Raw genomic sequence first — 25452 nt, 5'->3', positions numbered from 1 at the left:
TATAGTGTTAGCACTGACCTGCTTAGTAGGTAGCACTTCTCTTGTGAAGCTTTTCTAAAAGAGTATGCTGTGGGTCTGATACTTTCAAATGTTTAACAAGTTCCACTGAGGTCATTGGGTGGTGGATGTTTTAGAGGTGGCAAATCCACTTTGAAGGAGAATTTGCTGTGTCTGAAGAAATTAAGATTCAACTTAAAGATCTTTTTCTCAGCCTTCCTTGTTTTACCAGCCCCTCCTGCCAATTCCAGAGCTGGTAGTGTGTGGAGGATATCATAAAGTTGAACTTTCTACTTGTTGCAGCAGCTTGAGACACAGCAAGTCGTTCTTCCCTGGAAGCTGTACATATAACAATGGATCTTTGTTTGCTTGGCCCTTAAAAGAATTTTATTTCTTCTCATTAGGCATCGCACAGTAGTGCAAGGGATTAGGTCATTTCCTTCCCTCCTCCTCTTCCTGCAGATTACTTGATTAACATTTCCATTGTATACTCTAATTAGCATGTTCTTGGCTTCAGGCTGCTTTTCCCCATTTATAATCTCCTTAAAACACTGTAGTATGACTTTAACTATATAAGATGGGACCTCTTTGCACAGCGATTACGTGTGACATAACACAATGACAGATTAATTAGAGAATGGGGCTGGCCAGGCAGCAGTCTTCCCTTTCTTTTTCCCCCCATGCACCCTTGATTAGATTCATGGGGACCCTGTAACAGACTTAATACTTTCAAAGGCATGAAATGTTTGTCTGTTTCTGATATTGCTGGCTTTGGGCAGAGTTCAACCACTAATTCGGTGGTATATGGTGCGTAAGCAGGCTATGGATTGTAAAACATAGATGACTTTTCTCAGGACCTGGGTATATTCAGCATTCAGTATTGAGTACTTCCCGTTAGAGCCATTACAGATCGTATTCTTGCAGTTTTTTGCCCTCTTTTCTCAGTGTTTCCTTCAGTGTCCTTTCCTCTGTCTCCTGTGTGCAGCAATTTCAAGTGCTTATTCTGTATAGGAATTTTATTTCGTTCCCTGCTTGGTGTATTAAATTATCAACAGAAACATGTTTAAAATTTCCTTCTTGGACTTTTGCATTAATATACCAATCAGTTTAACACCAGGATGAAGAGTTTGCCACACAGACTTCTTAGCTGTCTGTACTTTAGAGGACCTAACGTTGGCTTTTGTCCATATCTGCAAGGCTGTCCTTTAGCTGATATGACTAGAAATGCATTCCTCTTAAAAGCTCATTTTGAATGTCATGTGAAATCATGTAATTATATCAAACTGTACGGCATCTGCTTGTGAGTCAGATACAAAGGGGTGTATCATCATGTTCTTTCTTTAACAACTTCAAGGCAAGAACCTCCCCTGCAGTTAAGCATTGCTTCATGAAATTAGCAGTGATATCTTGGGCTACAGACTCAAGTGTTTCACAGTCTGGCATGGTCGGCAGCCTCTCTGCTCAGGGGACAGTCGGGCACCTGGCTGGTGACAGCACGCTTGAGGCTCTTGCTTCCAGTGCCCAACACAGAGCGCAGTTCTTGTATGAGGCATTACAGGTGGAGTGGAAATCATTAAACCTTTCCTTTGAAAGTAGAGGACAGTGTTGACACAAGAACAGGTGACTAGAACATGGCTGTGAATAAGCATAAGCTGAAAAACAAAGCGTTCAAACCCTCAGTAGGGTGAGATTCTGAAACAGCCACTTACCAATGCAGGTAGGGGCAAAATAAACCCAAACAAACCCTACTTCAAGACGGGGCATGATCAGCTATGAAAAGGGGATTGTATGGTGGACTTGTCTGATAGCAGAAGACTGTACTCCAGAATACCCTGGGTCACTAATATGAGAGTAGGTGGGGTATTGTAGACGAAGATTATCTGTGGAGAGCTGGGTTGAACAGTGGAGGTATATCCACCTGCAGCAGCTCAGTAGGATAAATGAGTCTGCTCCAAACCCTGCTGCTGCAGCTAGAGTGCTATGAGAACCTGAAATAGCTTGGGGTATTTTGACACTGCAGCTACCTCTGCGATTGCAACATCAAACTGTCCACAGGTGCATTAACCTGGCCTCTGAACAGTGGCACCTGAAACACACAAAAATAAAGGAGCTGTTAAAAGCAAATTAATCTAGATCCTACTTTTCAGACTGAACATTCTTGAAACAGTACAGCTCAAGTGCTGTAACTTCTGTGGCAAGAATAATGCAGCCTAAGAGCGTTCGTATCAATGCAACTTTATCGCTATAGTAACTTACACCAATATAGAGCACCTTTTGTGCCTGTGTGACCATATCTGTTTTAAGTGATACTAATGCAGTTGGCTGAAACAGGATAAAAACTATAAGCCTTGTGTAGGCAGGGCTAAGAAGAAAATACTTGAGGGTGATGGGGAAAAATGGGATTAGACTACTCTTCCAGCACCATGAAAGGTGGCATTTTAAGGTTTTAATAGTTATCAGTGAAAAACTAGGTTCATGTGCCAGTATGGTGAGGTAGTTGATTTTGGCAGGGAGGAGAGCTAAACTTTAATCTTCATGTGGCTTGATGAGTTTCTGGCTTTAGTGATGTAACTGATTCAGGAGGTTCCTGTCCTCTCAGTCGTATCGGCGCAGCTGGCTTGCAGAATAACCCCACAAACGTTAGGAAAATGATTTGGGTTAAAATAGCTGGGGTCTGTATATGTGAGATCTTTTTTTCTTTTGTGGGTTTTCTTTTTTGTTTGATTTGGTTTGATCAGTTTAGTGATCTCTTTCCTATGAGAATGACCATACTATTTAGGATCTGTATTCAGCAGAGCATCCTCTCTGGCCAGAAGCAGAAGCCTGGAGAAGAGCAGAGTAAGGGAACACTCATGCACTGATGCTTCTCCAAAGCTTTTCCCAGTGTTCAGTGGCTTGTGGCTCAATGACTTCTGGAGCAAAAGTGGTATTTTTGTGCTTAGTAGTCTTTGATAGAAAACAATTGTGTCTTTGAGCCTGTGTTCATTTCTATTTTCCGGAATACCCTATGGCAAGGACTTCCATAGTTTACTTCTTCATGCATGTGACAGGATCATGTAAGAGCATAACCTCACAGTATAACTTGGAGGAGATTAACACTGGTGTACAGGTTGAGAAGAGAGGAAAAAGCATGTTTTAACCTTGTTCTTAGCAGTGAAGCTAGCTTATGTGGATTTGCAATTTATGCTGTGTTAAGCATTATGGACAAAAAAGTTGGAGAGTACTAGCTTTGCGTGGTGCTGTGTAATGCACCTCCCCTTCCTCCTTATGTTCAGCTGGTGCAACTGTTTGCATAGCCATGCTGTGAGCTGAACCGGGAAGCAGATCCAGCTGGAAAATAACTGAGCAGATACACCAGCTTTAAAAACATGGGTACCTTCACTGTGAACGAGATCAAGAAAACCTATCTGTGCAGTCGTGTTTGCAAAACTGAGGTGGTGAGGCATAGTTCATAGAAATATGAACTACTGTGTTTCCTGCATAGGAAAGAGCAGCACAAGCAGCAGCAATACTGTCAGCTGTAAGCTTGGTTATGTCAAATCACAGCCTGAATGTACCTCATTTGAGCCAGGATAACTGTGTGCGCCTCCTTGGCCCGCTGCAGATAGGATGTAAAACTTGATGAAAAGGCTAAATTACTGCATTGTAACCTGCTTGCTGCAGCCTGAGAGTGTTTGTGTGAGCAATTCTATCAGGCTGTAACTCAGAAGATGTGGTAACCTGATCACTGTTTTATGGCTCATGCATTTAAATGATCCAACCCACTGGCTTGGTACAGTAATTTCAATTTTAGTGGAACAAGATGAGCTCAGTCTGACCTGGCACGTGCAGATTTGTCTCTCTTTTCTACATGTGCATGCTATAGGAACAGTTAGAGTCAGTGGCCGTGGGAGTCCAGTGTCCGAAAGTAGCTATACACAGGTGGCATCTGCAGGTGTCTTGTGTGTCAAATTCTATAGTGTTAGTCAAAACAGGGCTAGCAATGCCTGAAGTTTCTGCTGTTTTAATTCTACTGTACTAAGAAATCACTTTTTTGTGGGGGAGGTGAGGAAAGCTAGCTGGGCTAATAAGCGATAATTAAAAAAAAAAAGTATAGCATGCATGGGTACAGTTATGTAAGACAAGCTGAGAAGGAAATAGAACGGTGTTTCTCTGCGAATCTAATCCAAAGAGCTGCTGGGGAATTGGGCTGTAGAATACAGTTTTCAACACACCCTCTACTTCCTTTTTTCCTTTTTGGGGCCCGAGCTCGATGAATTTATGGGATGGTAAGCAGGATGCAAGCTCTGACTTCAGCCAATGGTGTGTAGCGCGGTGGTGTTTACCTAGCTTACGCTTACGTAAGGCAGAGCCAGCCCCTGTTTAGTCAGACTGCATTACCAACTGCTTAAGTGAAAGCACACAGAGCAGAGGCGCTCGGTCTGGCAGTTGCTGGGTTTTAAAGGAGTTAGCGGGTTTCATGCATTTTTAAGCAAGACCAAAGGTTTCTTTCTTCTGTACTGCATAGAAGTATTGAAAGCACAAAAAGATACTGGTAAGTGCCGGTATGCCATCTTTTTTTCTATTTTAATGTATTGCTTCAGTCTCTTTATAAAAGCCTCTTCCATTGCAGTGTTTTTTCAGTGAGAAGTTGATAGCTTCAAAGTGAAATCTGAGAACAGGCTGCAAGTTTGCAGGCTGCCCTCCCACCTGAACTAGGAAGAGTCATTCCAAGTGCATATTACACTAAATGCTTTGTGTACTGTGACAAGTGGCAGTTGCTTCTTGGTTTTGGGTGCAGAGCAAGATGCCCTGAAACTGTCAACTTTGTCTAATGAAATCATGCCAAGGGGAATTTCTCACCAAGCTGTTAAATATTTGTGCTCTCTAGACCAAGAATGAATTAAATGTAACTGGTCTTTTTGCAAGATGATATGCTATGTAAACAGGCTTTATTGTGATTAAAAACATCTATTGAGTAGATAATAATCTGGTACATAAACTGCCTTGTCGGGAAGTTAGAAGCTCGGAAAAAGCTAAGCAGCGACATTCAGGTTTGTAGAACAGGAACTCATTGTGGTTTTGTGCAAGGATGGGATTCTTTGCTATAAGTTCTAGTTCAGGTGCATCATACAGTAGATCTCCCGGTGCTTAGTCATCAAAGCATAAAAAGCTGCATCTATTTGCTAAATTGTCCTTTTAAAAACAGAATGGCTGTATTTTGGCATGAACTCCTAATCAATATGTGTATGGAAGTTGTGCTTCTGTCACTGACTTGCAATGAAAGTAGGGACTGCTTATTTTTAGGGTAACATTGTATAATTTGTCTGAAGGCAGTAAAGTCCATAGTAATGTTAAAGGACTCTGACTGCAAAGTTTGTGTCAGGAAAATTAGTCCTTAATTCTGCCACTTTATACAAATATACAAAGTTTTTAGCTTTCCTGCTGCTGCTTTTGTAATGCACTCTGTAAGGATATAGGTAGGTAGTGTTACGGTTAATGAACACGTGGCGTTGTCCTCTCAGCACACCTCTTCACGTCATTTTATGGCTTTATAGCTATAGCATATATAAATAATCTTCACTTGAAAGTCTGAGTAAGAAATAAAAGCTATCCTTGTTCAACATAGAGAGTTTGAAGCAACAGTCAAGGTGCAAGTCCAGCCAACGTGAATAGCTTTCGCAAGCCTGGTATCTCAGCTGATTCACCAAGCATAGCTTTTATTTGGCCCTGGTGCTGCAGAAATAGTCAACTGATAAGCTCTGTGAGGTTATGTTTTGTCACAGGTTTATCTGAAAGCTGACTTGGTGGGCATGGGTGGTAAGGAGATGTAAACCGCATGCAAATATAGCAGTTTGCAACTGGTGAAGAGTTTTTTTTTCTCTTTTTTTTCTCAGCTAATTAAGGTTATAGATAATATTGCAGTGACAGCTTTAAAATAGCCACCTTGTGCTAAAAGACAAATGTTTTCAGCTTCCCACACACAGTCTGAATTACATCATTTATAATCTGTAGGAGGATATCGTGGTTTCCTTAGGGGAGGATCAGCTGTTACTTTTCATAACTGAAAAAAATGCTGGATTTTTTCAAGAAAATATTTTCAGAATTGATTTTTGTCAATCTGTTAGGATGGATCACTATCAGTTATGTAACTGCTTCCTTTTAGCTTTAATATGCTTGGCCACCTTCTGATCTCATCAATGGCCGTTGAGAATAACTCTACTGAAGTTTGCAGGACCCTGAACTGAACCTGGCCCGGTTACTTAAATGATTTTTCCATCTTCTGGGAAGGAGTGGTATTTTTGAGTACTGTCAGCAGGTACGGATTGTCATATATGAGCCTGTAATAGAAGCCTTGTTCTGAAAGGTTTGTCCTGTTGATTGGGCAGGGATGTCTGTCCTCATGGCACAGTTCCCAAGTTTCATAAAATTGCCGAGGACTGTTGCGACTTATTTTATGTGAGTGAGATGAAACCTGAAGTGGAACACTGAATGCCAGCCCAACGGACAGTGCAGTTTCTTAGACTGGGGAAAGTTAGTTGAGGTCTCAGAGCAAAGCAGTAGATTTGCTCTTGTGTATCGAGTTATGCACCTTTGAAACGGTCCACAAAGTGCCTTTTTCATGCTATGACTCTTGCACACCATGTTCCCAGGATTGCTAGCCTGCTAATGGCAGGTGTCCTTGGTAAAAAGATGCTTCATTTTGTTTCTCTTCTGTTAAGGATTTTACAGATGTTCTCAAGGCACAGAAGCAGATATTTTTGCTTTGATTGTTTTATGTTTGGTATCCTGGGCAGGAAAGACTTTGCCCATTTCAGAGTTTGGCCTTGTGTGTGGGTTGTAGGGTGTTTTTTCCCCAGTTTAAAGATATGAAGGCATTGAAGATAAAATGCAACTTGTTTGTATATAGTGGATGACTAAGCTTATTAAGATTTTAAAGAAAAGGTCAATGGTTACAAACTAAGGAAAGAATAATCCATACAAAGGCAAAAGGCTAGGCTGCCCTTGCATGCTCTTAAGACCTGTTCTGCATCTTTTTAGGTGCTAAAAAAGACCTTCCTAGACAGGAGGGGAAAATTATCCTTTCTTAGGAAGGTAAACTAGCACTACTGATACATCGGTGTAGATCAACAGTAATGTTATCAGTATCAATGGAGTGACATTAATATGAAAAATGAACAAATCTGTGTACAGAACAGTCGTTCTGGTGAAGCATAGCATCCTGCAAAGATACTGGTGTTTCAAGATTGAGGAAGAATATCTTTCCATGAGTGGTTCATACATGGTGGTCTGTCTGCCCAAATGTGCTACCACAGATGAGTTATTTCAAACGTGTCTAGTGCTGTTAACTCCTGTGCTCGTACCTTCCGACGGTGTTTGTCAAATCTGGCAGCTTGGACTTGAGGGACTCCTTATCAAGCAAGAAGGCAGTCTGTTGGGAGTGACTTTGTTTTTTACTTCTCTCTGACTGCTTATTGCCTCTTCCTTGTAGACTTGCAGATACCTTCAGCTTGAGAGACAAGTATTCCACGAGGCGTCTTTGTCTCACAGTTACCTTAGCTTTGATGTTTCAGTCCTTTAAATCAGGAAATCAAGATTTTCTCTCTGAAGAGGCAAGACATAGCTATAGAAGAGAAAATGCAACAGTGAAATACTGCACATGCTTTAAGAAGAGTTTGGTTTCCGATCTTGCAATTAGAAGATTGCCTAGTAAAAATTGGTTGGAGCTTAAGTGTGTGAATGGAGACTGGCAAACTTGGGTCCCAGTTGTGTTTAGTCAGGTAATCGTGCTATTGAATGTGAATTCTTTGCAGATGTTCAAACAGTTTAGGCTTTTGCATCCAAATACAGCTTTAGTTTATGACAACATGCAGATCTGCAGAGGAGAAGGGTAACTTTTCTTTATTAACCTTAATGGAGTTGCTCTTCATTTGTCTCTGATGGACCAAAAGTGCACTTAAGGTGCATATTTCTCAACTCAGTGGTGCTTGGGTTTGCTTCTTTAAAATGTCTTGCACTTCCTAAAATGAATTGTAGTCCTAGAATAATTTAGGTTGGGAGGCCATCTCGGAGGTCTTCTGGTCTGCCCCTGCACTGAAAGCCTGGCCGCCTTAGATCAAGTTGTTCAGGGCCATGTCCAGGCAAGGTTTGAGTATCTCCAAGGATGGAGATCCCACAGCCTCTTTGAATTTTGCTTTCCTAATGGCTCATCAGAATTTCTTGTGTTGTAGCTTGTCTGTTGCCTGTTGTCCTGTCGCTCCATACCTCTGACAAGGGTCGGGGTCTATTTTGTCTCTACCCTCCCTGACTTAATACAGAATTACTGAGTGAAGGAGCTGGATATGAAAACTGCAAGGGTTGTAAATAAAGAACTGCAAATAGCAAATTGTACTCAAAAAACAAAAAAAGTAGAGAAGCTGTCTTATGCTTTATTTCTATAAACCAAAAAAGCTCCCAAACCCTAGAATATGCAGATATAGAATATACAGAAGATATAATATTATAAAAATGGATAAATGTACTTTTTTGCATTTGAATTGGCTTATTTTTATTTTAATTTACTCATTGACAGAGGACTACTTTTTATACTGTGGAAGTGTTTTTTAATGCGGTATTTTAGAAAAGGGCTAGTCTGGCACTAGCTACAGTTGCTAACAGCCTATAATGCTGGCTCTGTGTTTAGAAAATGATGGTAATTTATTACAAAGAGACTTTTATTCTAGTATTTTTAGCTCACAGCAGACTGTTTAATGAATCTCTGCTTGAGCTCATTGAATTTAAGGTTTCCCCTCCCCCTGCACCATTTTAACCGTTAAGATACTGCTATTCTAGTTGCATTTCTGAAAGCTGTACTTAGTCTACTAAATAGCTGACTTATTCCACAAGGTTCAAAGGCCCCAGTGCAAACAAGGTCTAAAGACTCTCTGTAGAAGCCATTAGAGATTAATCATAAATGCTGTCTCATGATAAGAAAAGACAGTTCAATGATTGAGAGCGAATGGTAAGCTCAAGCTTATGGTTCAGAAACAACCGAAACTCAATATATCTCTGGGTCCCCCACGGAAAATGGCAGGTTCAGAAGTGTGCAGACCCTTAAGCTTCACCTGTATCTACTCTGAAGCATGCAAACATTGTTCTCCTGTGCCCAAAGACTTAAAACTTTGGGTAGTGAGTGAAGACAAATAGGTCAGATCCTGATGTTCAGCTGGACTTGATCTAACTTAAATCACCAAGTAATGAAAAGCGTGTCGGATCTGCAGTGCTTAAGGAGTATTAGTCCCTTTGTTATTACATGCTGTAACAACACATGGTTTGCTAGCTCTTTGCAGAAAATAGTGCCTCCAGATCCAGAGACTAGTTTTCAGATGTGACAGGGGAGAGGGCAATGATCTATGTGGCTGTTCCTTCCTGCTTGAAGGTAATAAGAAATGCGGCTTGCTTTCTGCTGTAGCAGTCTTGCCTTTTGTGACTCAAGAGACTATTTAAGAAGAAGAAAGAAGCCTTGTAAGAAACTTGCATTGCCCTTCCTAAATGCATTTAAAATCCTTTTTTCAGTTTAGATGTCATCTGTTTCCATTCCCTCAGTTACACATGACGGTACTGTGCAAGTTACCTTTCATCACTTTTATCTTGGCTCCAAAGGAACCAGTTTTCAGAGTAAAAAGATATTACTTGTTCATGGTTTCTTCCTATTCCAGCTTTGTATTTTGTAATTGAAGGATGCTAATTAGTACCCATCATAGTTTGTGTTAACTGCAGGCAGTCGTGCTCACTGAACAGCACCTCTACCAAATTCACTAATGGTTTTCACAGACTATTCTCTGTTTGCAAGTTGGTTAATTCCCAAAAGCTGTTCACTTCTGTAATGTAAGACTATGCATAGGTAGGGATTTTCATACTTTGGTGTCTCTTCTCCAACCAGGAAGCAGAGATCTTGAGGTGAAAATTTTGTCTGCTGCTGCAAGTTCTGTGATTTTGGAAGAATGTAGGGCAAGGTTGGGATCCTGTAATTAATATCTTATTCCTCCTCAGGGGTGAAAAGAGCCTCAAAGGAATTTTAGAGCAGTCTGTGTTGTTCAGAGCCTGCTTCAATGAAGCCTAATCCAGCTGTGGCCTGAGATGCTGCTACAAAATTAATAGTCATGACAAAAAGCTAATTTGCACATATTTTGTTCAAGCAGTCAGTGACTTAGTTGTCTGTTGGCCTTACAGTGCCAGGTTCAGTCTTTTAACTTACTTAATTAGCCTTTCCGAACTCTTTCAAGGAGCTTTCAGTAGTTCTAAAAATAAAAACCTACCACATGAACAGGTTTTTCTATACCAACAAGAGAAGACCCATTATGTAACTTAGTGCATCTTTCCTGACATCTCAGGAGGATTCCCTCTTGTAAATTCTCAATTTTTTTTATCTAACTTTAAATGACTCTAACCTTTCTCCAATTCAGGAGGGCGATGTGATCCTGTGGCCTGTTTAGACACCTCTGCAGTAGAAGAACATTTGGGTTTTATTCACCAGCATCAGATTTCATTTGGACTAGTTTTTGGAACATCATTGGAACAATATGATGAATATTTGTTATCTCTGAGAACAAAATGAGTCTTGCCTTTGGGTGTAATACATCAAGCAGATCATATTTGTGTGAGAAGTAGCATATATGTTGACCAGAATTTTTTTAGGGGCTCTGAATTTTGTATGTGTTTGAGTTTAAGTTACAGGCTTTTACTATTTGTGAGTGTGATGTGTGCAGCTCAAAGGTTCTGAGGCATATTAAAAAAAAAGAAGTTCAAACATTCAAGGCATGCTTTTGAGGGTGAAGCAAGTTTTGCTACTAATGATGGCTCTAGATTTCTTATTCTTGAACCTTCCTTGGGTCAAATGACAAGTGGGTTTCCATCATTTATGCTGGCCCCAAAATAAAATTGGCTGGATTTCTTTAATTGTGAAACAAAAGAATTATTACAGAGGAGGCAGCTGAGCATTAGCAATTAGACACTTTTTCTTGAATTAAAGATTTTTCTAGTTAACTATTTGCACTGCTGAAGTGTGTCACATAAGTCTGTTGGCTCCTTTTTTGGTTTCTGCTCAGTCATGCTCTTCAAGAAGGTTACTGGCCACCTGTTCAGGTAATTCGTTAGTGTCCTATAATTGTGTGTAATTACTCTTAATGAGACTTAGAAGCTGACTGTGTGATTGGGAGATTTCTTTTTAGCTTTCCATGAAATTCATCCCCTGCGTGAACAGAGGGGAGGTTATGACAGACCTTTCTCATACTAATGGCAAAGATTAAGTCATTTTTTAATGCTTCTCTTGCCACCTGCTTGAAGTGAGTTGATTAGTTCTTTCTTGAACACCATAAGGTATGGTGGATGTTGTTCAGATCTCTTTTCAGCCTATGATGACATTTACTGGTCCTGTACTGTTTCCTAATAGGTAATACTATAGATTTCATAGCTGTTTTTCTTCTCAGCTGTTAGGTGTCAAGTCAAAGGACAACCATGGTCTACATTAGCAAAGCAATGTGAAGCGTTGCATGTGAAATGCAGTGGCAAAGATTGAGTTGTATGTGGAGAAAACTGAAGTGAGGGGGAAAGGCTGCTGAGGAGATCAATGCGCAAATGGAAATAGGTTAATCATCTGGGGAGGAGATTAAAACGTCTTTTTTTTTAAAGGCAGTATGTAAGCAACTTGCACCTTAATATAGATGCTTTTTTTTCTGGTTTTGCTAGTGCATACTTGTAAGAACATTTTAAAACAAAACAAGAACTGCTTAAGTTGGTTGTGGAAATACTTAACTTTATAGAAATTATAAATATATCCTTATGTTTATAGACAGAGGAGATGTTGCTAAAGAACCAAGTTTCCTTAAACACTGAAAGCTAGATTGTCTAGTATCACTGTCAGAGTACCTTCCCTGTTGTGTCTTCAAAGGCACATAGATGGGTTCGGGGAATTGCTCATGCTCCAAGGGAGTTGCCTTGCCAGGCAGCAAAGAAGCCCCCAGATGGCCAGAGCAAGGTGAGAACCGTCTGTAAACACAGGCAATGTCCTGGGGCTCTGTTTATCAGGTGGGACCATCTCCACTTTGATGTGGTATGACTACTGGCATGAGTAGGAGTTTCATGACCAAATTTTCATCTGATAAGTTTGCTTTAAATTTTTCACTTTAGAAGTTTAAAGGGAGAAGTTGCTTCACTATGATAATAAGCTGGCTTTATATTAAGGGACTTGGGAGCTGCCACTTTTTTTTCTAAACCTTTGGCCCACCCACAACAGTAAGTACCCTGACCATATGAGTTAATTTACTGCTACATATAGGCCAGCACTCTAGGAATACTTCAGAGCAAACTATATCCATTTACACTCTTCTGCACTGTTGTTGCTATTCCTGAGCAACAAATGGGGACAATTGTACCAGTATAAGGCATTTTGAGCACCTGCCAAATGGTGATTACGCTAAGGCTTGAACTAGGTTAACTGTCTAGTAAAAATGTGCATGGCCTTCTGAGTAATGGAGATATACTGGTGTAGCTCTCATGTAGACCAGCATACAGCCACTCCACAGTAGCGTTGTGCAGATGAGGTTTATTACTATGAGCTTTACCTCTAACAGTAGATCAGAATATCATTGTGATAATGTTTTGCATAAGCAAAACAAAAAGGCAGTCTTCAGTTAATTTACTATTTCAAGCAATATGAAGTACACAGAACCCAAACTTGAGAGCAAAAGAGAGGAATTTTAGAAAACAATGAGAAATGCAAGGAAAAAAACATGCAGGCTTCAGTTTAGCATCCCAGCTGTGTTCTGCAGGCATCAAGCAAGTCTGGAGGGCAGTAACATGTCTTTGCGGGTATTTGTGTGAAGCCCTCTCAAATACATGGGCTAGCATGCACGAAGGCGTGAAAGGCCACGCCACATCTTCAGATAGCATCACGAGCTGACTGCAAGTGGGAACGAACATATCCATACTGAATTAGAAATGATTGGTAGGTTGAGAGAAGACGATGAGGTCCTAGCTTCTCTGTGATGGAGGAAAGGCTGGGGGAAGATAGGTCAGGAAGGGGGGTATTTGTATCAACTTCTGAATGAATATATGCAGAGTGAGATTGCTTTTGTCAAGCACTGCCATATCATTTTCTCTATCATTAAGACATGAGATACGGGTAGATAAAAATCTGTATGGTATCTTTTCTGCTAATATCTAAGGCCTAGGTGAGGTTCGAGTGGTGATATATGCGTAAGTTGACAGGATACAAGGTATGTCATATGGACCAATGTGTTTATTTGAACAGAAGGCAGCATATTAACGATCAATTCTGAAAGTGCCGAATTAAAAAGTTTAATAGATTTTTGAGTTGGTGTGAAAACTTATATGGAAGAATCAGGGGACTGTTCTTGTTCCTGTTAAAGGAAAGCTTCAAACAGGCTAGTATCAGCTTTATCCTTTATCGAGCGAGTGCTGTGTTGGGTAGGTTTCCTTTATGGGAAGGTCAGAGATGGGTTGGGTAGGTCAGAGATGTTTGGAAAAGTTACTAATGAGGAATCCATAAAAGAGCTGTGAAGAATTGTAGTGTGAATGGTTTCTTTAACCAAAAAGATAACAAAAATTGAGCTTCAAGAGACCATTCTCGTTAAGAAATCCAGAAGAATAGCTTGGGACACTTACAATTAAAAGAGCTTTCTGTCCTTTCTGCGTTTGCCCTATCTTTGTGGGATCACCAAGAAAAGACCCTGAACAGCTCCTGGCAAAGCAGTACTGAAGTGTTGGGTGTTTTTTTTTTTTTTTTTTTTTTTTTTCTTTTTAATCAGTTGGAATTCGCATTAGAAATCTAGTTCAAGGAGCTGTTTGTATCACTTCAGTCCCTGGACTGTGCAATGTCTCTGTTCTTAATCGAACTTGTATGGTAGACTCAATATCGAATTGTTATATAACTTCCTGCAATCTGCAAATCCAGAAGTGTTTTGGAAGGCTCTGAATCGGATACTTTCACGAAAAGTTCTACCTCTTTGGCTAATGCACTGGTTTTGTGGTTTTTTCTTTAAATTTGATCCTTCTCTGGCTCTCTCTCGGTAATTGCACCAACATGCTGCATTAAGCTATATACCATTTATACTAAACAATTAGCATGAATGAAAAGAAATGTGGATGTTTCATGAAGGCCATATTGGAATTTTCTAAATGCACTTGTATTTTTTTCATGCTCTTGTAGTTGTTCCAGGCAATTCAGCCTGAATTTTGTTTTTATATGTAGTATTCTTAATGAATTCAGGAAGAGTCAAAATATGAGCAAGTACAAAATGCAGCTATTGTATCAGATCAGGAAGACTAAAAGATAGGTGTGGAGATTTATGTAGCAGATAATTTGAGTCTTCTCTGTTACATTTTGTTTTACCCATTGTTTTTACAGGAAATAATGAAAAAAGTGTGCCACAGCTCTTGATCAGAGACCTGAAATTTGAGAAGAAGTCATTAACTAAGCTCATGTTTTCTCCTGATCAAGAAAATCATCCATCAAAAGCACCAGTAAAATATGGTGAATTGATTGTATTGGGGTAAGTGACTTGGAACTGAGAAATGAAGGTACAAGAGGCAGAATGGCGAGGTGTACTTAGAGCAGTTGAGCTGCAGGTTGCTGTGAGAGGCAGTCCTACTGCCTCACGAGTCTCCCTTGAACCCCCTCTTCTGCACTGTGACTAGTGAGTGCAAGCGGATGGTGAGTCCATCATCTTTCTTTGGTAGCTGATCCCATGCCAGGACGGCAGCTGGAATGCATGGCCGAGGGAGGGTGCCATTTTCAGTGGTAACCAGTGTTACGCATAATGCAATCCATTGGAAAATCGCACAGCGCCGTGCAGACTTTTTTGTGACAAAGTGAGCATGGAGGTAGGGCTCTGAACTGTTGAGTACATTTAAGTTTATTTTCAGCTCTTGTGTTCTTCCCAGGTAAGCCTTTCGTGACCAAGGCAGCCAATTTATGAGGGGCTTCCAAAGTGATTTCAGGTTGGGCCTAGACAGATGGCTGATGTGATAACGTAGAAAGAGGATCCCTAGTACTTTAAAATGAAAGGATTTTTATAAAAGCATGATAACTAATGCTAACACCAAAGTGCAAACAAAATTTTTATCAAGCATACTAGGTGGCTTGGCCTGGTTATGCTGGTGTGCTCAAAATGAGGGTTTTCTGCTGGGTTAAGCTAAAGTTTCAGAGGGAACCCTCTATATCTCACAGGCTTTTATTTCAATCAAAATTCTCTGAAATAATAGCTTTTCAGCAGGCTTGGCAAGTATTTAGGATCTTTCATTTATGGTGTGAACAAATAATTTAAAGATAAAGCTATAAGTAAACATTGGCCTGCTTGTTTTCATCTTCAGGGCCTGAGTCTCTTCTGCTTTCTCACAGTAGCTTTGAGATTGATCTAGGTAACATTCCCCATCCTACAAGCTTTGTGTATATGCAGTAATTCTCTGGGCATGTTCCAGTATTGTGTTTACCAAATCTCAGATTTAAGTAGGTGTAAGTAATTAGAAATCTAATATTTCAGTAGCATAGTCATTAAGGAAGCTTTGTGCTTAGAACAGAAGTTCTTGCAGGTCTGCAGCTCATGAGAAGCTGTAGACTTGCAATGAAGTCTGTGTGAAAATAGACTTCATTTTTTTTTTATATCTTTTTTTCATAGGTACAATGGGTCTCTTCCAAATGGAGATAGAGGAAGAAGAAAAAGTAGGTTTGCTTTATTTAAAAGACCCAAGGCAAACGGGGTGAAACCTAGCACTGTGCATATTGCCTGTACCCCTCAAGCAGCAAAGGTAAGCTTGACGTGTTAGTTAAGTCTAGCTCTTCTAGTGCAGTCTAAAGAATTTAGTGGAATGAATACTGTTATGCTGAGATGAAATGGTGTGAAATGCATCAAGTCCTCTGGCTGTGGGAAGAGTGGTTGGTATTTATCCCAGGTTTTTGATACCTTTCAGGGTTAGAGGAACTCGTTTGGCAAAACAAGTCTGCTGCCCAGTCCTTGCTGTGTCCAGAAAGAAAGGATGTTTATTTCTAAAACATGAATGTTCAGGGCATGGGCTAGTCACGTAAAACATTTTTCTATTTTATTTTTCTTCCAAACTCATTACAAATAGGTATTTCAGACTTCCTGTTTTCACTCACTCGTGCTTTAGGGCTAGGCTTGTTCATGTGTGGCTGCCTCTGGAATGCTCCCTCACCAAAGCTCTGCATGCACATGCTACCAGAATGGGTGGGAGTTCCCCAGAGATGAGGATAGGTGGGTTTTGCATGCTTTTAAATGGTTCATAATCAAGTTTACAGTTCTCATTAAGAAGCAGAGAAGTGAAGGCTTAAGTCTTGAGGGGAAATTGTATTTCATGTCAAAACTAAGAATATTCTAACTAAGCCGTTATCCAGATGATAATTCTTGCTATATTGTGATTCAGGCACATGGAAATGGAGTGTTTCTGCTGAAATACCCTCACTACAGTTGTTGGAATTTGAGAGTGCTTAGTGGTTGTTTAGAGCTCTTCAGCATGATTGAGATTGGGTCCTTGAACAAATACCATGGTATTAAGTCTTCAGCTGTCTAAATACCTTGACATTTACGAATATTGATTCTTAAAAATTAGAGAATAGCCTGAAATATTCTGAAATTTAAAAAAGCACGTAGCTAACTGAAGTTAGTGTGATAGAATTACATTTTTAGGAGATCTGTGAAAAGAAATTATTTTTGCTAATTCTTTAGGCCTGCAAGTGACAAGTACTATTTAGAAGCGCTTTATAAAAGAGTATTTGCTCAGTTAATTAGCAACTAATTGGGATTTCACATACGAAATACAGCACAAATCTCCAGAATTAAAATCTAGCCTAACAAACTGAAATTTAAATGACTAATATCTGTCTTGGTTACATGTATTTTGTTGCAGCATGTGGTAAGGAGACCAGTTTGGTCTGCTGCTGAATCAATCCTGCAGCTTTCTTTAATGGGCAGGACTGGTTTTTGTGAAGTTTTAACTACAGGTGTGTCACTAATGAGCATCTGAGTTAATGCATTAATTGAGCATAGCAAGAGTCTACTTTGCTGCTGTATTCAATATAGTTATTGTTAATGGGTTCATAAAAATCTGGTGTTTTTCCACAGGCAATAAGTAACAAGGACCAACACAGCATATCCTACACTTTGTCTCGGGCCCAGACAGTAGTAGTTGAATATACACATGACAGCAACACAGATATGTTCCAGGTATGTGAAGTAAACAATATATATAAATGTATTCTCTGTGCTATTTATGTTGACATCCTCTCAACAGGCTTTCTCCCTGAGACCTGAAGATTTGCATATGTCACTTTCTGCACTTTGCTATTCAGAGATGTTTAATTCTGTTCATTCCCAAGGCCATCACATGAATAAAACTGTATATCTGTGCATCTCCTTTAGGCTTTTCTGGTTAGAGGTGAAAGCTGTTTTTGTGACTAATGCACACGATTATGGTTCTGCCTTTGATTGCTACTGTGCAAGTCACTTAACCTGTCTCTATTCCCTTCTTGCAAAATGAAGAGTAAAGTACACAATACTCTTAAATGCTCGAAGCCAAGTTACAAATGCTTATGAAGGAATTTGGAATCGGTGAGTAGGAGGTAGGGTAGAAATGCAAAGTGAAATTAGAAAATAGCTTTTATCACAACTAATATGAAAAATAGGCACTAAATCTTTAAAATATGTCTGAATTGCTGGGAAGCGTTGAGAGAAGAGGCCCATTCTGACGTGCTGTCAATTCAGAAGAACTTTGCTGCAGTTCCTGTATGTATGACAAGGAACCACAAACATGTTTGCAGCTGTGGTGTACACTCATATCTTATAATTGTTTCCTGTTTTTCTCAAAAGGAAGGGTTTGGGGTTTTCTTAAGGCGTGAGTTGTTCATTCTGATACCTGGACTGATCTAGCATTGATTTTTGTTGCTAATTTATGACAAGAAATTTTGCTGTCACAGCATTTACTTGTGATGACATTGCAGGATCGTTGTTGGTGTGTGACCAAGGAAGCTGCTGTGCAGTTGCACATACCTACAGCAGAGCAAAAGGGCTATAACAAACTAACCACAGCATAAGCTACTGTTTGTGTTGTAAGCGTTCTTTTTCCAGGCACGTATGCTGCTCAGAAATTGCTGATGGCAATCCATGTGTATCGATGGGTTGTCCTGCCTAAGAAATAATAGCAAAATACATTCTGATAATGCAGTTTCAGTCTCACTGAAAGCTGTCCAGCCTTTATCAAAAAGCACCTTGGGCTTAGGGTCTCCTGTACGAGTGGGCTTTAAACCTGGCTACATGGACATCTAGGACAGGGATAAAACTTCCTGTTATGCCTTGAAAGGAAAATGACAATATCAGCTGACTGCGTGAGCAGTTGAACCCATGCAATTCTATTAAAATTGGTAGAGTCGTATGGGGCTGCAAAACTCATATCCTTCTGTACAACCAGAAAAGAAGGCATAGCAACTCTGCAGCCTGCTTCTTAGATGTTGTATGGATGTTAGTCAGATGCTGTATTCCAGTTCTATGCATATTAACATAAAACTCCCCCACAAACATCTGGTACCTGGTCTTTCCTGGCAGATTAACTGTTTTCCTGCCCTGCTGGAGAGTCAGCAGATACGATCTGGGTAGTCTTTTTGTACATCTACGCCTCCACCTAGTCTGGCGTTGTTCAGAATATGCTGGGCTTTCAAAATGAACGCCACTTTTCTTCCATCTAACTGCTGTTTTCTAGCTGTTTTGGCACTGCTACAGCCACTCCAGCTGACCTGAGTCCAACCTTTCTGATGAGAAGACTTTCAATGAAAAATCCTCTTGAAGTTGGCTTACTTTTTTTTTTTTTTAATTTCTTCATCCTTCAGCTGGCTGTACTTAGGCTTCACAATAACTTTGGTCAGAAGGAGGTGGAATAACTCATCAATTCAGATTAGGCTTCAGAACCCCCAGATTTAGATTGGGAGGGGAGGATGCTTCAAACTGGAATGTCATGATTTTTTTCTTGGTCACTTAAATGTTTTGGGTTTGAGTGTTACTACACCCAAAGTCAAACTTCTAACACTATGGTTTTACTCCTTGCCAGATTGGTCGGTCAACGGAGAGTCCTATAGACTTTGTTGTGACAGATACAGTTCCTGGAAGTCAGAGTAATTCAGATACGCAGTCTGTGCAGAGCACTATATCAAGGTTTGCTTGCAGAATCATATGTGAGCGGAACCCTCCTTTTACAGCAAGAATATATGCTGCAGGATTTGACTCCTCAAAAAACATCTTTCTTGGGGTAAGAGGAAACTTTCTTCTCCCAGGTCAATGCAGGTTCAACTATTTTGTAACTCAACTTCAGACAAATTGAAATTTTCATTGATGTCATTTCTCTTAGGAGAAGGCTGCAAAGTGGAAGACATCAGATGGGCAGATGGATGGACTAACCACAAATGGAGTTCTTGTTATGCATCCCCGTAATGGATTTACTGAAGACTCCAAGCCGGGGGTGTGGAGAGAGATATCTGTGTGTGGGAATGTGTTCAGCCTCCGTGAAACCAGATCAGCTCAGCAGAGGGGTAAAATGGTAAGAGTGGTAGCCAACATTTTATGCAGCATGTTTAAAATGGATAGTCATAAGCTAGGTAGCTTGGGCCTAGGCAGAAGTGCTTCATTCTGTGCATATACTGCCTCTGCAGTTAGTTGCACTGACTCTGTGTGTGTGTGTTTTCATACATACTGCTCTACCTGAATAACTGGCAGAATTTGGCTCTAAACTTGTACGTAACTGCAAATCTAGACTGCTCTCCTGCATTGAGTGACTAGTCTAGTATGCTGCTCTTGCAAGCTGTGATGGTCATGTGCTTAAAGATTATTGTCCTGACTCTCCCTCTTAAGCTTATGCTTTTTCAGTTTTCCCATTTGTCTTATTATTGAATAATTAAGAATCTATAATGAACAATTATAGTTTTATTGACACATGCCTCTATACCTGGGTATCCATCTCCACCTTGGTGTTCTGAGTTTTCCCCTTATTTTTAAAGCAGGGCCTATGTTCCTGGGAGAGATGATTGGTCTTGTATGACTTGGGATCTCTTAGCAAAAGTAGATACAGCGTGAACATTTAAATAAGTGATGCATTTATTTAGGAATGCTGCTGGCTGCTTTTTTTCTTTCGGGAGAGGAGGCTTAGGTGTGCATATGTGCAGATGTGTGTGAAGAAAACAATTTAAAATACGATGGAGGACTAAAGGCTGGCCCTGTGCCATTCTTTCTTGATGCAGTTCAGGAAGCATAGTTGGGAGCACTCTTGGGAAGGAGTTGAAAGGAGTAATAAAGGATGGATAGGACCTTTTCATGGTCTTAATTTTATGTGCACCTCGAAATATTTTCTTTTTAAGAGGATGGATTTAAAAAAAATGGGGGGGGGGGAAGGAGCTGACACTGGGTTTTATATGGATATGTTGTGTAGGACACTCAGCATCAGTAGGTGCTTCATACTTTTTTGTCCAGACCTTCCAGGCAGGTGTTTATTATTGAAGTGTCTCATGTTAGTCTTATAATATTAAGTGACATCTTGCTATTTCTCCCCCTCCCTCTCTGTCCTTCAAAAGGTGGAGAATGAAACAAACCAACTCCAAGATGGCTCTTTAATTGACCTCTGTGGAGCAACCTTGCTGTGGCGCACTGCAGAAGGCCTTTCACGCACTCCTACTGTCAAACACCTCGAGGCACTAAGACAAGAAATAAATGCAGCAAGACCCCAGTGTCCTGTAGGATTTAACACCTTGGCATTTCCCAGCATGAAGAGAAAAGATGTTGTAGATGAAAAGCAACCATGGGTGTATCTGAATTGTGGCCATGTCCACGGCTATCACAACTGGGGAAACAAAGAGGAGAGAGACGGCAAGGATCGAGAGTGTCCCATGTGCCGCTCTGTTGGCCCCTATGTGCCTCTGTGGCTTGGATGTGAAGCAGGATTTTATGTGGATGCAGGACCTCCAACTCATGCGTTCAGCCCATGCGGACACGTGTGCTCGGAAAAGACAACTGCATACTGGTCCCAAATTCCTCTTCCTCATGGTACTCACACGTTTCATGCAGCCTGTCCGTTCTGTGCACATCAGCTGGCTGGTGAGCAAGGTTACATCAGACTCATTTTCCAAGGACCTCTCGACTAACACATGTGTTATCAAGGACTACAGTAAACTGATAAGCTAAGCGATTCTAATTTTTAAACTGTCTTTCGTATTCTCTGGGCTTTGCTGGTTTGCATTAAGGTGAAGAATTTTTGTTTTTTGTTACAACAGCTAAATCCCTCTCTATCAAGAAAAGTCTGGAAATGGAAGAAATGGGGGGTGAAGGGGGAGAGCTCTTGCTTCTTTAGTTAATGGCTATTTCTGAAGAGGTGAAGGAAGTGTTGTCGAGTGAAATTCAATGCCTTCAGTTTAATGGTTTTGAATTATATGCCCATGATGTTTGAAAGTTGTTTCATTCTTTTTGTATATGGAGGCTAAATAGTTCAAAGAACATTAGTTTACAGCTTGGATGCAAACATTGTAAAATATAACATGTATATTAACTCTTTTCTATTTATCTTTATTATTGAAAATATCTAGAACGTTTAGAGTAGCATGGTCATAGCGTGTTACATCCAACAATTGGGTGTGTAGAGTAGTTCTGGATGGAGACAGATATGAGACAGAAATGGTAGAAAAATCTTTTTTAATCTAAAATACTGAGTTCTTAGGATAGCTAAAATGCTTTTTAAACAAAGCTAATGCAAGTTATGATGGCATAAAGATGTGCTTTAACCATGTGAAAGGTAGCTAAGAAGGACTTCTTAATGTCTTTTTGGTAGGACTGTACTTAAGATCTGGTTATGAGAAAATATTTACCAGATTCCTTGAATATGCAACTTAGTCTAGATTAAGGATTTTTTCTCCCTTCATGCTAACATGTGTCTTTATTTAACATTAGTAACATTTATGAGGGGTTTTTCCATCTTGGACATTGGCAAACCTGGAAGACAAGGCTCACTTGTTCCTTGCTGTTTGGGGGGAGAGGAGGTGCATGCGTGGCTGCACGTGTCAGGGAGCGGGGACCAGCTTGAGAATCGGCCGGAGAGGGGACTTGTCTGTTGGATGTTCTGCGTTTAGTCTGGCGGGCTCGGGCACACGGGGATCACTGGTGTCGTACGCTCGCCCATCCGCTGCGAGGAGCGGGGTGCAGACCCTCGTTTAGGCCCCAGATGGTACCCAGCTGAAGCCCAGCACCTAATGGTGATGCTAGGACACAAGCAAACACCCACGTAGCTTGGCACGAGTGGCAATCCGTTAGGGAAGAGCTCGAGCTGGGTGCGAGCTGGACTTGTAGACCTCGGTGTGGGAAGCCTGCAGAAAGACTGTCCACGCTGTGGTGGGCTCTAGCAGGCGGTCTCGCTCAGCACCACAGAAACGTCCCCCTTTCTCAACCCTTCCTCTTCCTTCCGCATCCACCAGAAAAGGCCAGTGCACTACATCCAGCTTTGCTGCTAAGCCACCATGCTTCCTGGCAAACACACAACCTGATCCTCTTAGGGTTGAGTTGAACGTTTTTTAGCCAGCTTCATACTTTTTTTTCCAAATATGTACTGTATAATTGACAGTAGCAAATTTCTGTACTTTATAGTATAGCTTTAATTTTTCTTTTCAAAGCTGTTCTAAACTTTTCTGGGTTTAAAGACACACCTGTGTTGCTTAGATGTCATGAATTATTTACTTTGACTGTCAATTGTTTCTCCATTTAAAAAAAAATTATATATATTGTTTGGTTCACTCAGGAAATGCATGTGTCAGGAAACCTGTATTATAAGTTCAGTTAGCTGTCATGTACAAGTAACTGCTGTTACTCCCTTTTCATAGAAATATAACTGATTTTGACATTTTCCAGATTATATGCATTAAGTAATGAAACTTATGCAGCAGGAAACCCCTGTATTGTAGTTGTTCTAATCATTTTATTCAGACTATATTATACTGTAGTTTAATTTTTATTTGCAAATTAATTTATTCAAACTACGTGAGTAAACACTTTTCAAAAACAGAAATTCCGGGATTGTCTGTTGCTTTGTTGCCATTGTTTCCGAGAGATGGGAAGTCTGGCTGGAGATGACACTTCTGCTGTCACTTAAGGTGTCTGCTTTGCATGTGGATTAAGGTAACAAACAAGTAACTGTAAAGAGTTTGCGTGTCACCCTGGTCACAGGTTGGAATAGCTCCTTTCATATATGGCCTGTTAATGTGTCTTATACTTAGCCTTATGCTAAGGCAAGATTCTTGTTCAGAAGAGACAGTTAACTGAGTTCCTCCCTGGGAAAGTTACAAATAATGAAATGTAAGCCAAAACTTTAACCTAATGGCTCTTAAAAAACTTAAAAAGAGCTCTTGATTTCATCTTCCACAAAGTCAGAATGATGTTTCTTCTCTGGATCTGATCTTCGTGACTATGGGGATATGAAAAATCAGAAAAGGAAATGATGAAAGCCAGTGTTATGTTAAGGTAACTTTCATAGAGCCTGTACTTTGCCATGTGCTGTGGCTGCCTGTTGCGTGCTTTTCTTGACCCAAGTTGGGCCTGCTAATCCTCTTTTTAAGTGAGCAGAACATGGACATTGGAGAGCCTGAGCCACTGGAAATCCCACTATCAAAGGCAGGATAGCAGCTGTCCAGTAGACTGAGGAACACCTTCTGTGAAACATGCAAACTAACTAAAAGCGGTAGCTTTGACTGTGGCTTCCTGTTTGAGTTCCCTGGGCTTCTGTTCCTCAGCAAACAATTCAAACTGAGGGTCTCATGCTCTGTGAAATGTAAAATGAGTGTCAAGAGTAAAATGATCCCTCTGACTTAAGCAGCTGCTTAAAGCCTAAAGGCCTTTGGTTCTGAACACAACAAACTGGGAGCAGGGGAAAGCGCATGTGTTAGCACGAGGTGGAGCCTTGCTGGCCTTAAGATGATTACAGTTCCACTTGGGGTGTTTGGCCTAAATCAGCCCCTCGTACCTGCAATAACCAGATGCAAATGAGATCTGTGGCCTTAACCTGCTTTCAAAGGCTTCTTCAAATGGGAAGAGGCATTGATGGTGCAAGTGGCAGATGGCATGTGACTAGTCCCCAGGAGATCACCGCAGCTATGTGGAATTGCTGTGGAAATGCATGTGGAAGCCAGGCAAGTACAGGCCACTTCCTAGCCTTAAAGTTTTGTGAAGACTGGCAGAAATGCAGCATCCTTTAACCAGGCTACATGAAGCAGAGACAACTGAAAATCACCAAGCAGCTTTCTGTAATCAACTTGTGCATCATTGTTGCATTCTGCGCAGTTCTGTGTGATGTTTTTATGCAGGTTATTTAATGAGCTAATTTGCTTTTCAGCTGTGGGAAATTGCATGGATTTAATGTTGGTAAAAGGCAGCAGCTTGGCGCAGCAGCTGGCTAACAAAGCCCTTTGGTTTCCAGAGCAGAAGTGGGGTGGCTGGCGTGCTGACTCAGAGCAGGTCAGGAGCATTTCAGCGGGGAGGGTGCTGGGGACTTTCCCTGGGAAGGCTGCGGGTAGCTCAGCCTCTGCGGAGCGCGTCTTCCCTCTGCTGACTCAGCCATCGGTGTAAGCCAGCGCTGTGCGTGTGCTGTGGCTCCGAGACATGTGCATCTTGCCCCAGCCACCGAGGCGGGGGAAGAGGGTTTCTAAATCCCGTCTGTGCTAGACTGGTTATACTTGCAGGAATGAGGCCTGTCTCCTGACCGGTTTGATGACGTGATCCCTGTGAAGTAACCCAGGCAGTCCTGTGTCTGAGGGCGCTCTGCAAATCCTCTGATGACCCTGCTATTGCTTGTTTTGTCTCTCTTCTGAAGAGACACTTTCCAGGTCCAATTCTACACATTTCTAGGGTTTTGGGATACAAAGCTAACGTGGTGACTGCAGTTACCTGCCTGCATGCTGTCTTCCAGACTGGCTTAGGCCTGGCTGCTGCTGGTTTAGAGCTGATTCCCGTTCCTAGGCTTGCCTGCCTTTTCTGTAAAAACACTAGCAAAGCTGGTCTGTTCTTAATCGTGGCACTAGGCTTTAATATAAAGGCTGTGATCTTCCTGGAAATGCAGCTTCTCAGGATTTTGCATGGGAACGGGAGAGGATCTGGATGAACAACCATGGACGCTGTGGAAAAGGTGTGGTAAAGGACCTGTGGGAGCTGTGACGGTTAACGCAGGGGCCAGAGCTGGCGTGGCCCGCTGCCATGGGTGGGGGTGAGCCGGCCTGCTTCCAGGGCACTATGCGGAGCTCAGCACTGTCAGACTGACTTCCCATGGTAAGGTACCCATGCTGTGAGCCGGGGAGGGGGGAAACACCTGGGCCTGCTATTGCACAGGAAACGAGCAGGTGCTTCAGCTGTGCCGGGTATTGCTGGTTGCTCATCTGGCCCTGTCTCCTTCCTT

The 25452-nt window shown here is 41.2% G+C and overlaps 1 protein-coding gene across 3 annotated transcripts in view; it reads left to right on the top strand.

Annotated features, from left to right (window-relative positions):
- The window catches only part of PELI1 (pellino E3 ubiquitin protein ligase 1), a 45455-nt gene extending 22379 nt beyond the window's left edge, over positions 1–23076 (top strand). For 2 of the 3 annotated variants that reach the window (XM_026110514.2, XM_026110516.2), the window contains 6 exons: positions 14384–14528; positions 15654–15783; positions 17115–17216; positions 19090–19287; positions 19387–19575; positions 20603–23076. In XM_026110514.2, the coding sequence (XP_025966299.1) occupies positions 14384–14528; positions 15654–15783; positions 17115–17216; positions 19090–19287; positions 19387–19575; positions 20603–21169 (1331 nt within the window). In that variant the 3' untranslated portion in view covers positions 21170–23076. Of the gene's footprint in view, positions 1–4418; positions 4532–14383; positions 14529–15653; positions 15784–17114; positions 17217–19089; positions 19288–19386; positions 19576–20602 lie in introns of those variants that run through there. The other variant, XM_026110515.2, reaches the window with a different exon arrangement.
- The last annotated feature ends 2376 nt before the right edge of the window (positions 23077–25452 follow it).

The sequence above is a fragment of the Dromaius novaehollandiae genome, chromosome 3 (assembly GCF_036370855.1).
Source record: "Dromaius novaehollandiae isolate bDroNov1 chromosome 3, bDroNov1.hap1, whole genome shotgun sequence".
In the NCBI taxonomy this organism is placed as follows: domain Eukaryota; kingdom Metazoa; phylum Chordata; class Aves; order Casuariiformes; family Dromaiidae; genus Dromaius; species Dromaius novaehollandiae.
Note: the sequence above shows the minus strand (reverse complement) of the source record. Positions and strands in the feature narration are given on the sequence as shown.